General features: G+C 40.2%; 1 protein-coding gene across 1 annotated transcript in view; it reads left to right on the top strand.

The window, feature by feature from the left end:
- The first annotated feature begins 2,160 nt into the window (after positions 1–2,160).
- Positions 2,161–14,209, top strand: part of LOC145993849 (protein takeout-like) — a 35,195-nt gene continuing 23,146 nt past the window's right edge. Inside the window, exon 1 of the mRNA XM_083129703.1 lies at positions 2,161–2,491. Within this exon, the coding sequence (XP_082985829.1) occupies positions 2,422–2,491 (70 nt within the window). The 5' untranslated portion in view covers positions 2,161–2,421. The remainder of the gene's footprint in view (positions 2,492–14,209) is intronic.

Raw genomic sequence — 14,209 nt, forward strand, 5'->3', positions numbered from 1 at the left:
ATATCCACTTTGAGTAAGGACCAGAAGTATCTGAGGGATATTGCTCTCGCCGTTAGCTCAGGCATGTGTCCTCCAGGTCTTGCTAAGCGCGATCCAGGTCCCCTAAACATGTCCCGCTGGTTGACAACAGCCAACAGGATATTAAGACTGTATGTTTCCACCACGGAACCATCAGACAACTTACGTACCGTAGTAGAGTTCGTTATCAGGGTGTATGTGCCATCTTGGTTCCGCATCAAAATCCATCATTCAATTATGGATGGAGCTCGGCATCTTTACCATTTCATTCAGTCATCCAGATACTTGGATGAAGTTAACCGCAACGTCATCGACCCAGTGATTTCTCGGAATGCTTACTTCGCATCTCCAGAAAACATTCTGCTCGCGATGCTGACTGATAAGAGAACACATATCAGAGCCCTTGGCATTCGAAGAGTCATAAAAGCACGAGAATCATGTGAGACGGTTGGACACGTTGGGATTAGAAAGTTCGATATTCCAAAAATAAACTTCGAAGCAAACGACTATATCGAACTAATTGACTGGTCGTCCAGCGAAGTAACTCCACCACCAATACTGAATGATGTGACTACAGAAGATTTGAAAAGTATGCTGAAAGAACCAATACCAATTGACTGGACTTTTACAAAGTTCCCATGCCACACACAAGCTGTGGAAAGAACAGCAAAATTGGTTACGGAGGCCTCAAAGAAAGTGTGTGGTCATAAAAAACGGGATGGATTTATTCGCTGCACTCTGAAATCGAGAAAGGCCATGCCTGAATTTAGGTGCAAGAAACTGTACAAAACCTAAAGACACATATTTTACATTATTATTACCTACAAAACACTCATTTTCGTACTTTTAATTTTGAATACTTATTTCTTAATTCTTATATCTAATAGTATGCGAGTGTATGACAATTCTGGTTTATGTTTAATAAATGTTAGTTAAATAATGAAAAAACAGTGTATTTGTCGATTTTTGGGTAATTTCAGGCTCCTTGCCAGAACAGAACATATTGTCCGTGGGGCGCCAAATTTTGCACTGTAATTAACCATACATAGGTGCAACTTTTGCACACTACCGCAAAGTGCTGTGAAATTTGAAAAAAATTTCAAAAAAAAAAAAAAATTGCCGATTTTACTAAATTTTTGAAATTTCACGTCCCTTGCCAGAACAGAAGACATTATCCTAGGGTGGTGAAATTTTGAACAGAAGTTACTTATGTATAGAGGCAACTTTTCCGCTCTACCCCAAAAGCATCATAAAAAATTTGCTTTTTTCGATACCCCCTATTGCACATAAAACGTATTTATGTTACTTTTCTGTATAAATTAATGCCATTTCGTGACTGCAAATCACTCCACAAATATAACTGTTTCCATCAATTCACTTACCGCCTTTCAAGACAAACAAATCTACGCAATATATTCCAAACACTAACTAAGCCGCATTACTTTCATAACAAAATTAGCACCTGTACGGATCGCAGTGCCATCTATGTTGTCATCGTCTCGGGAACCAGTTTCTTGGGTCGTTTTCCACACTACGTTATTCAAGGCGCTGTAACGTTTACACACGTGTGTTTAAAATTCACCTTATTAATCAACATAACTTTCAAAGTTTGTACTGAAAGAACGTTATTGTTACTTGTTCACAAACAATTCATGCACGAAAACACTCGCTCAGTGAGGGCATTACAGAGAAGAGACTCCCAATATTTTAAGAAAATTGGAATATGGCACATTGTTGACATTGACATGTGAAATAATTTCAACCCAACAATGCCCTAGTTCATAGTAATAGTAGAGAAGGTGTATTGTTGCAGCAATTATATGCCCATAAGTCAATATCACAAAAAAGTGGACTTTTACGTCACGTTTTTTGTTCCAAAAAAATCGAGACAGAAAAAAAATGGGACACTACCGGCCAATACGGGATATCTGGTCACCTTATCTTTGATCTGTTTCACCGTCGCGACTAAGCTAGCGGCGAAGAGAATGACATAAACGTACCCTATATTAACTTAACCACTTTGCCTCAGGGCTAGAAGCAAAATCCAGGGAATGTGTGACTTCACACTCTTCCAGTGAAGTAGAAAGTCTCAACTTTCTCCAGCCGTTTCTGCCACAAGGAAGTTAATCTCGAAAAGCCTGATGCTTGTTTTGTCTCCTCTTGCAAGGCAGTTGCTCGCGGGGCATTGTTTTTGAATACAATATAAACGTTATGGCAGATAGCTAGAAAAGAAGAGCTGCCCTCTGACGTCACGCGGTTTCAAAATTCAAGGTCGTGAAGTGGTTCTGCAGCCGTAAGTCTTGGGTTGCCATTGCCAAAGAGATCAGCAGGCACAAGGTAGAAGGACGTAGGCTGATCGTTGCTGATTCTGTTGTTGTTGTTGTTGTGTGTGTGTGCTACAACATGCTGCTCGTAAGCCTAACGTGCCTTGTTCTTATTCTTGGATCGACGGCGGCTGCTAATCTGAAGGCATGTAAGTGTACTTCTTTATATATTGTGTCTCTGTGACCATCGAATAGAATTTGTAAGTTTAGATACAACCAGACGTTCTTTCTCTAGCATGTCCTAGTTTGCTCATTATTGATTGATTTGGTGTTTTAAATCCACTTTATGCACAGTAAGGCTAATCGGGACTGGACCTACAGTTTAATGTGGGATCCGGATCACTATGTTCCTCCACCGGGTATCGAACCCAGGACCCCTAGATTACAAGGCAGCGACGGTACCACTGAGCCATCGGGGAGGCCCCAATTTTATTCTTTAAAAAATTAATTGATTTGGTTTCTGTTACGTTGCTTTTTTGACACTTTTGGCTAATCGCGAAGTTGAGGATTAGTGATAACATGATGAAGGGACACTCTTAGAGAAAACCCATGCCCAGACTGAGATTCGACTCTAGTCCCCTGGCGTCGAAGTGAGCTGTGCTAACCACTCCGCCACGGAAGTCAGCAGGAGCTTCAGAAAGAAGTACACTTGCTACATTTTGGACATTACATAATTTGTATTAATAAGATACGTCTTTCTATTGGAGAAACAGAAAATTACAGGGGAATTATGTATCTTTTGAGCAGGGGCGTTCCCATGATAGTTTCCAGGGGAGCAAGCAAGTTATTCGCCACCAAAATAAACACTTCTTCAGTTTGATTTTATTGTATAACTGTCTGTTTCTAAGTCCACTTTATGCACAGATGGGCTAACCGGGACTGGACCTCCAGTTTCAAAGTGAAAATCGACCCACTATGTGCGTCCTCTGGGTATCGAACCCAGGACTCGTGTTGATAATTAATGCAAATTACTGTGACTGAAATGCAATTTTATGTACGAAATGTATAATTTAATGAAAAACTCAATATGCTGACCAAGGCAGAAATATATTTTATTTTAAAACATAAACCAAACTTTTAAAATTTTAAACTGACATTATTTTTTCAGGGGAGGGACAAAGCCCCCTTGCCTTCCCTACTCTGTACGTCCCTGCTTGTGAGGGAATTTATTACTCTGCTCTCATTTAGTACACTCTGTTAGATAATAATCTGTTCTAAGATTTTGCCAAAGCTTTCGCATTGGTTCATTTTTCTTTAACTTTTGAATTTAATAATTTTGACAAAAGTTTGAGAAAAATGGACTCCTCGGAGAAGTGTTCTTGAAAGATATGCAGTAGTGTTATTAGTTATAAGGGGAATTTTGTAGTCAATAGAAATTTAAAGATGTATCAACTTTACATCATTTACTATTTCTGAGTAATATACTAATTGTGAATCAATTTGTGTGCTTCATGAACAGTATGTATACATTATAATGATTTTTTGAACAATTCAGATTGCTTATATAGTGATCTGGTAACTATAAGTGCACCTGAATACATAGAATAGTCAATCGAAGCGCAGTGTTAGAAAATATAAAGGGTAACTAGACAATAGGTAATGGTACGTACAATTAAGATTACATACTAATTACATCTTATAAACTGTGCTGCATATTAGCCCCCATTGTAAGGTGATCAATTAATTTGTTTTTGTAATCGCTGCGATTAGGGTAAATGGAAAGAAGACGACGTACATTGACAGTGGATCATTCATGTCTTGGTCGGGAATCGAACCCAGAATCCCGGTATACTTTATGGCCTGTCCACGTTCCCTATGCTTTTTAAGTTGATGTAAATGGACTGCATTCTATTCCCAATAAAAATCCCAAAATTTCTCTCTTGTCCCAGTATTGCAGAAGTTATTGGAGCAAGATGTAGCGGCCACCTGTTAAGAATTCGATCGACGCCTTCTCACATGCAAGGCCTACGCAGAGGTTTTTTGTTTACATACGTCATTACTGGAAGGTCATGGATCGTGATACGATATCACCATTACAGCAGCAAAGGTATACATAATAGCTGAGAATTGACTTAGTTTGAGGAAGTATTTCTAGAGTGTGTGTTTGGAAAGTGAAATAATTGCAATGCGATGACATCGTGTGACTATGATGATGAAATCGTGTTGAGATCCATGACCTGTGTCAGTGATGACGCTGCATGTACACAAATAGTCTACGTGGGCTTTCTTTTTCAAGATGGCATTGACCATTCGTTACCTGGTAAAATAGTCGATTGGTTACCTCCGAAGTAAAATTAATGTGTGTGTGTGTGTGTGTGTGTGTGTGTGTGTACCGGGTGTCCCAAAAGTCGATTGACCGAGAAATTTCCAGCTGGGTAGGGTTGACTTTCTGAGTTGATTGTGCACGGATTGGCTTTTTAGGGTAGGTGTAGGGTTCGTCGTACATGTCTTCTTCTTCCGAGGTGTTGCAGGGATACTCCCTTTTTTGTTGGTATTCTCCAATGGAGTATGCTACCTCTATTTGTGCAAAGGTTCATAAATCTTAATATTAAACCACGACTAATATATCTTCAGGGTAGGGTTCTTTTTTGAAACCAGACAGGATGCCTTCCAATGGAGACGTTTAACCGATTATATTATCTCAACAAGGATACACGGATTTATATATTTACATAATGAGATACGAATTTCTCTGCTTCTTATTTACATCGCGTATAATCTTCTTTCGTATATATTTCTTCTGGACTTCCTTCTCTGTGGGAATCTGGATCTTCGACGATTGAGGAAATCTGTTATCCTTTTTCCTCGAGCTTTGGCAATATCCTACTCTCCTCCCTTGAGGCAACGACTGGATCGCGCCAACTCTAAATAAGTACAACAAAGTGTATAATTGGTGCTAGACGGCTGAAACGCGCAACCAAAGGTAATGTGGTTCGCGACTGGAACGCGCTGCCTCTGGTATAAATTAAATCAAGTTAACAGATTCGAGATCTGTTGACACGAATTTGTATCAGTGTTTTCACTTCTTTAGTTTTCTGATCTATTTACATATGAGCATCAATTTAATTTATTAAGTATTTACATTAATTTATTATTTTCATATCTTTTCTTCATCTTCATGTAATCGATTCTATTGTTGCTCATCTTTCCAAATTACTCAGCGCTTATTTACGCTGCCATTCGCGTATCTTGTGTTAATCTTCAATCTTGCACACCTTGTGCTGCCATCTCTATTCCACCTAAGCAAACAGTTTACATGAGTTTGTCTCATTGGGTACGTAACAAGTATCTTGATAACGTGGTTCTTCTTTGAAATGTGGGTTGATCGTGCAGTCCGTTTCCCTGGAGATGGGGGCTAGTGGTTCTTGTGCCCCATCCTGGCTCTTCTCCTCTTTTTTGATATCTCTGTCCTGATTGGTTGTTGTGGGTTTCTTTCCTATTCGGCCCCAGGCCGTTTTAGATGCTCTGCGCTGATCATACAGGGTTTTCTGCATCTCGTATCTCTTCTCGTTGGCCTCCTGGCAAAATCGGTCTGCTCGGATCTCAAAATGCTACCCATGTACTTCAATACAAATATTTATTTCTCTGTCAAGCGACTTTTGGGACACGCGGTATATATATATATGCCGGACCCCATGGCCGAGTGGTTAGCACATCGCGCTGCGACGCTAGGAGTCCCGGGTTTGAATCCCGCTCGTGCATGGTTGTTTGTAAATGTCCATTTCTTCCTCATCCCATGGAAGGCAATGGCAAACCACCATGGGTTCACCTTGTCCAGCGACCTTCCTGTCAAAAGGCTTGCCTTCCATGTGTGTGTGTGTGTGTTATATATATATATTATTCAAAACATTATACTAAAAACTATACATAAAAACAAACATATTAGAAATAACTTCGACACAATGTTACAACATATCGGCCATGTAAGAGTTTTGAGTTTTCAAGTCATCTTTATGCACAGGTAGGCTAACCGGGACTGGACCTACAGTTTAAAGAGAGATCCGAACCACTATGTGCCTCCACCGGGTATGGTCATGTAATAATTGTAAGCTATATCATTTTTTTACGCTTTCAGTTTCATAAATCGGATTTCTGAACAACTAATGTACATGGCTATTTACAGTTTCGTTATTTTACGCGCTTTTCTGACACGTTTGGCTAATCGCGCCCATTAGTGTTGATTAGATGAGAGGAGAACATGTAAAATGTTGTGTCGGTTGGGCTCTGTCCGACAGATGCCAGCTTGGAAGACGAATCTCTTATTGACGTCACGTGAACAATCGAGACTTTCTTGACGCTGGAATGACCACAAACCCTTCCAAATGACTATATAACCTCGTTATGTCATTAGGGACAAAAATTGTTTAAGGAAAGTGAGATGCATTTCCTGGTATTACGTCCATCTATAGAAGGTTCGGAGCTACATGCTAGGAATCGCACGCATATAGAAGACGAAAATATTTCATTTTTATTCGCCAAATTATTTCTTCAAGGTAGTTTTATTGTCAGGTGACGTACACAGACTTTGGGGCTCCCAGAAAGCATATAGCTTACGCTCTCGCCTTGTAATAAAAGGCTCTGGTTCGAATCACGGTGAATGTTTCAAGCAGCGACTCCGATGCCATTTTAAACTCTACGTCCAGTTCCTTTTGGACCGCTGTGGTCCAGTCGGTGGCTCCGAGGTTCACCCAGCCCCTCATAAATGGATATCGGGGGTGAAGGCAACCGGAGCGTGATCAATAGGAGCTTTACCTACAAGGCTACAGCGCCTTGAATAAAGTAGTGTGGAAAACTACCCAAGAAACTGGTTCCCGAGACGATGTCAACATAGATGGCAGTGCGATCAATGTCGGTGCTAATTTTCTTATGAAAGTAATGGGGCTTTGTTAGTTTTTGGAATATATTATGTAGATTTGTTTGTCTTGAAAGGCGGTACGTGAATTGATGGAAACAGTTATATTTTTGGAGTGATTTACAGTCACGAAATGGCATTAATTTGGAAAGAAAAGTAAAATAAAATTAATAAATAAATAGCATACGTGCGTAACACATGTGATTCCGGACGTTAGGTGTTGGATTGTGTACTAGAGTTTATTTTTCTATTTTATTAGAATATAAATAGTATCATGAGAGACATTTCATACCGAGGCGACAAACCACAAATGTAGCTTGGAAGCGAGCCGTTGGTAATCAATGCAGCCTTTCGAACCGTAGGTACACAAACTCTGACTGCACCGTTTCGTTAAGGAGCTTTTAGATCAAAGCGACACACGACAAACGATATGGGGATTTCACACCAAAGCGACACAGGTCCTTCTGTCCAAGGCAACTTTCATACGCGACACGCGACACATGTCACTTGCGAACGAGCCAATCAAGAGCAACATTTCACATCGTAGCGGCATGACGGGCAGCACAGGCTAGCGTTGTGTTGGTGAAATCATCAAACGATAAGTGTCGTGTGCCGCTTTGGTGCGCAATCTCCCGCAAGCAAGACATTCATTGCATCGCGCATGCGCGAACAACAAACCACGGCAACACGTTGCAAGCTATTGGGGAAAAGGGCCCAGTATGAGCGACACGCAAGCGACACGTGTGGCTTATCGTGTTGCCTAGATCTCATAATTAGCAGCAAACGCTTGCTAAAAGACTGAAGGCACGAACCACGTCGCTTGTCACTTAGTTGGGAACTCCCCCTGTAGCGCGTCGCTTCGGTCTGAGCAACCTTCCTTTAAGGAGCTTTCAGACCGAAGTAACAAGTAGCACGCGAATACGGCATATGAACGTGTCGTTTGCTGTTTGGACCCTCATGCACAATGAATGATATTTTACAGTCTCGAAGTGTCTGTGTCACTAGTCACACCAGTGTGAACATCCCGTGTCGCTTGTCCCATTGGTCTGAAAGTTTCCTTACACTCATGTCGATGGCACTAAGGAAGTTTTGTGGGTTTCTCCTTGTCGTTTCATGCAATCATCATTATAATCATCGCCGCGATGAATTTAAATAGGAAGAAGAAAAGAGACCAAAAATACAAATGCTTCAGTGTGTATATCTTTAAAACAAATGATGATGATGATAATAATAATGAACCTAATTCATACACAAAAATTTAGTTACCAATAGCATTCCACGCGTATTTCTTTCTCCCGTATTATTAATGAAAGTATGACGATAACAGGACGTGGTCGACTGTCTAGAATGTTCGTTAATATCTTCGCGACCACTGTACCAAATATCATAGCAATTATCACATTCAGAGAAATGCTTCCTGTAAAAGAACCTGACGTTGCAGCGAAAACTCCATTTACTTCCATTATAAGCAGACGAATACCATGCAGCTGTGCCGACACCAGCGCCTCTAGCGGTATCATATTCGAGTGGAACCAGCCAGAGAGCCCAGAACAGTGTCGTTTTCCACATTACGTTATTCGAAGTGCTGTAATTAGGCTTTGGGGGAATTAGGTGAACTTAAACAAAATAGACACTAACTCTGACCGTTAACCGTAACTGAAATCACATTTTTACATTACAAATCGTAATTCAATTAAGATAGTTTAATACAGTAAAACCTCATTAATCCGGACTCCGATAAGCCGGACTTCGCTTAATCCGGACAGGCAAAAGAAGAAGAAAAAAATGATGCAGAGCCAGGGCTCGGGCACATCATCATAATATGGGTATGGCGTATGTACGTATGCATTGTATTGTTTTACATTTTACTGTACTGTATAGTGTACTTACGCCTATACCCTTTAAATACACCATAATAAACGTGTTTTGTTGCTATGAACAGATTTTAATGCACTTTCTACTATCCTTTTAGATTATTTCAGTTAATGCGGACTTTCGTTAAACCGGTAAACTTATCCCCCATCAGTCCGGATTAACGAAGTTTTACTGTATATAATCCCCTACACTATACTCCATGAGGCCTTAGAAAGATCACATCGCGGGCTTGCAGCAGACGACAATATGGGGGTGTGTCTGCGAGAACCATTCAGGTCCGCGAATGAGCGAGCCCGGTTGGCACAGCTAGCTCGTTGCACCCTTCTGGAAAGGTGAATGACCTCTGCCTCTTGCTACCTCGGCCTGTTTGTTCGGCTGAGGAGCAGACGACACGAGAGTATCGGCAATAGTGTGCGAGCGACGTCTGCTGTTAGGCCGCGAAGCGCTCTTTCTAAGGCCTCCTGTAGTATAAATAATTAAGGAACGATATTAGTCCAATCGCAATGAAACAACTCATGTAAAGGGCCCCGTGGCGGAGTGATTAGCACATCGCGCTACGACGCCAGGGGTCCAGAGTTGGAATCCCGGCCTGGGCATGGATATTTGTGAGTAACCATTCATCAATTTCATCATATCATCACCATCTTCGCAAATTAGTCAAAAGTGGCACAAAAACCGAGGTAGAAATAAAGCAAATCAGTCAAATCAATCAATCGACTCATGTAAGATTGATTGATTGATTAATTAAGTTATTTTACATCGCTTATCTGCCAATTTTGTTTCATCGCAACGATTAGAATGAATGATGATATGATGAAACTGATGAAGAGATATTTACAAAGAATATGTGCCCTGCAAAATCCGTGACGAGTGACAACACGAAAATTATACCCCAGATACTTCGTCATCTCTGCTTACGTTCCTAGCAGATCAAAATTACTCCCATGAAGAGGTAAGATCGTCACGCAAAATGGTATGAATTGCAAAATATATCCTCTTGTCAAAGTAGTGGCGTTTGTGTTATTTTATCTTTATTTTATTTAAATTTTTTATTGGTTTTTAAACTTAAACATTGAAATCTTACAACGTGTTTGAAAACAAAACAAGTTCAGCGCATGTATCATAAGGAAACAAAGAGTAAGGTGTTTCGGTACAAAACATAGACAATACAATCAGTCATCATCATCACATGCCTCACATCTATCGGTCTCATGATGAAGTTACCCTCAAAGACGAAGTTAACGTTCGACGGTATACATTAATTACTGTCAGCTATGAAGTAAATACTCTTAGAAATGTTGCGGTTGTATTTTTACGGTACATATATAGATGGCAGGACTCAACCATTTACAATGTGATACTTCATTTTTGTATTGTATTGCCTGTTTTTGAAACCCACGCAAAATTATTTTTATGATATTGTTATATGTTGTGCTTGCTTGTTTCTTTAAAGTCTATTTTACGCACAGATAGGCTAATCGGGATTTTACCTACAGTACACAGAAAACTAAATGCATTAAATCTACTTGATGCGCCAGAAATGAATATATTGATGTATTAAAGTGTGTTTTTTGACCTTTGCCAAGAATCATGATTACAGTTTGATGTATTTTGAATATCGTTTGTAAAGATAACACCAAAGTTCATCATATCATGGAAGTGAATACACTCTAACGCATCGAATGATGCGTTTTTATTCATCTCCCTGCATATTTCTCGATGATGACCTTAACATATGGTCATGCAGGTTTTATGCATTTTTTCTTACAACTGATGCTTGATTAATTTGGTTTATTTTACTTCGCTTTTCTGATACTTTTGCCTAATCGCGAAGATGAGGATGAGTGATGATATGATGATATTGATGACACAAAGAACACCAATGCCCAGGGAGGGATTCGAACCCGGGACCCTTGCAGTTGTAACGGGGTGTGCTAACCGGAGTTGGTTTCAACTTACTTTCATGTGCGTGTACCATCCGAACCACCATGTGCCTCCACCGGGTGTCGAATCCGTGACCCCTTGATTACAAGGCCGCGACGTTATCACTACGGCATGGGAGGGTATCTTATTATGAAATCTAGCACGTGCGAATGAAATATTACACAATCAGGTTGCTCAATGATGATCCCGCTAAAAAAAGGGGCGAAGGTTAAAACCATTCCTGACAAGGTTGATCTTGGATGTACAGATAAATCCACGTGTACCCCTCCACGTGTTTGCCGCGTTAGAATAACGGCTGAAAAAGGCTTTGAGCTGAGTCTCTGCCAGGGTGTACCATTCTTCATTCATCCTCATCGTCGCGAATAACATGAAGGCAGTGTTGTCGCCTGAAATTTTTCTTGGGGTGGGCTCAAGAGTGAATAAAATGTCTTTAGGTGGGCTCTAGTTCGATGGACGTTTCATGAACATTGTGCTGTACTGGAGAATTCTTGTTCATGGCTTAAATTCATACCTATAAAGCAATTATTACGAATATTTTGTATACAATATTTATTAGTGCTAAAAATTCGGCATATAAATTTCCTGTATTTTGTAAAAAATAATGAATATTTTAAAAATAAAGCGAAATAAGCTTTCATCGCTTTACGAAAAGCTTCTCTATGCTTTTACAAGACAAACTAAGCTTGTAAACTTAATACTGGAAAAATTATATTCAACTGACAACATTAGAAATAAAATAAATAATAATTTACCGAAACTAATTTAGTAATATTTACATTTTATTTTTCACCCCCTCTCACCCCCATGCCGATAGGTGAGGAACTTGTAGTTGAACGGCATTGGGAAAGTCACTTTTCATCTTAGCGACCCCGAAACTATGGATTCCACACTAATATCGGTCGTTTTCGATTATTTTTACATGTCACCCCCTTCCCACCCTCACCCCTAGGGGTGCCAGGGGTGTCTTACCCCCACAGTATTTCTTTCCAGATTGTAAGTGATATGTGTACCAAGTTTAGTTAAAATTGTTCCAGGCGTTCGAGAGTTATGCCGGAACAAACAAACACACACACACGTACACAAAAACACACACACATAGTACATCCATTTTATATATATATATAGATACAGTAGATTATTTAGTAGCTTGTTACTTTGCGTTATCTAAATAACATATATATCATGTATTCATTCTATTTGGGTGGGTAGACGGATGGGCTGAGACTAGGGCCCACCCAGTGGCGACGTCCCTGCATGAAGGAGCCAAAATGTAATATTAATAACAAAGATACAAGCAAAGTGACTAACAAGGACAGTCCTGTCTTTGCTAGCAATTTCATGAATCGGTTGCATTTACTTCCTCTTTTATTACGAAAGAATGTTCCCAAGGTCGAGTCAAACTGGGAAGAAAACAAAAGGAAGTTGTAATGAAGAGCCTGCCCGTGGAGTCATGAACTGTTAATACGAGGGCTGTTCAAAATGTAAATCCCTTTGGGCTGATAGCCTAAACTAAGAAGAGACACACCCATATTTGTCAAAAATTTATTGTGGGTAGACTCCACACATCGCACACTATTTCAATGTCAAGCCACTTCTCATACCAGAACACAGATCATTCCCGTAAAAATTGGCCACCTCCGTGAGGATTCCGTACTCTATTGTTCGGTTCAGGCTGATACGTTTCCTATACTCTATCTCGGGGATCTCTGTAGCAAGGCAGTGCATATAATGAAGAGAAGGGGAGAAAGCAAGTGGGCAGAACGAAGCAGTACACGCTGCTGTAAAGCCTGGTAGCTGCAGTTCCTTTTCTACTTCCACGCAATCCCGTTCCCTCGCACGTGTTCATTGGTCGAGCCCTCTCGAGTCACTACTTGCGCAGAGACTTGCTTTCGTTCGCTCGCTCCAGAGAAACTCGAGATAAGAGTATAACCATACCTCACCATTTTGACGATGAATTTCACTATACCACGCATTCTCAGCGTTCATAAACCTGACCCTTGGGCACGCGTTCCTTTCTGTGCGTTGCCTCGCGTCCTGAATTAATCAAAATACAGAAAAGGTTGCCAACTCCTAAAAAATAAGGTTGCCAACTTCTAAAAAAAAAAGGTTGCCAACTCCTGAAGCACTATATGCCTCCAAGCTCGGATCCCCTGATTACGAGGCGACGTCGTCACCACTACGTCATTGGGAAGACCCTAAAGAGGTTATAAAAAGACGTAAAATAACAAAAAATCAATGAAAATGAACACGGTGGAGTGAGAAGCAAGTACACCCGCGGTAATATCATACCAATAAAATATATCTTCGAAAATTACATCCGCAATTATCCTCAAGAACAGGACAGGACAGAAGCAATAATGGCGGTATTCCATATTTGTTGAAGTTTCGGCAATATTTGTTGGCCTGCCTTGTTATTTGTGGCCTTTTCCCCTTTCTTGGTTTGCTTTATTTTACTAATAGGGCATTTAACATTGTATTACATTGTAGGAGTTATATTATACTAGAAATAGGCTAAGTAGGTAGACCTGATCATTTCTATTACCTATATTTGATTTTGTATTTATTCTGCCTTTGTCCTCCGTGGCTTACTCAATTTAGTGTTGTATATTGAACCTGATATTACGACGGCCAGCGAAGACGCTGCGTAACTTTTGTTCCATTGAACCCATTGCTGTATCTTTTGTCTTATGCGACTTACTGCTTTGTGTATTCGTTATTTTTGAGTAAATCTAGCCTCAGCATTTTATAAATCCGCCTTCTAGGATCCCTTTGACCGATGTTACTGTTGGTTGGGTTGATATGATGTGGCTGTTTCGCCAAAAACTTTATCCTTTGCATGTAGTCGTGCAACGTTTCTTGGTCCAGCATTTTGCGAATGTCAGAAAAGCGGCCAAAATGAGCAAATACGTGAGGAAAATATTCTTAACAATATTGAACCATGCCCAGATAACGACGTCAAATCATTACGGCCACTTCAAGCCACCTGAAAGTAACTACTTGCTTCATGTGTTTCTCAATGCACAGTTACGTATGTCTCTTGCTGACATTCGAAATCTTGTTATGACGTAAGACACAAACAAAAAACAAACAAAAATATGAGATCATTACGTGCACGTAACGCTGAATAAATCTTGTTAGAATGGGTCAGCAATTTTTTTTTTCCCCTCTCAATTTTTTTGTGACATAATACCTGTCC

This window comes from Lepisma saccharinum, chromosome 10 (genome assembly GCF_977018435.1).
Source record: "Lepisma saccharinum chromosome 10, izLepSacc3.1, whole genome shotgun sequence".
NCBI classification, from domain to species: domain Eukaryota; kingdom Metazoa; phylum Arthropoda; class Insecta; order Zygentoma; family Lepismatidae; genus Lepisma; species Lepisma saccharinum.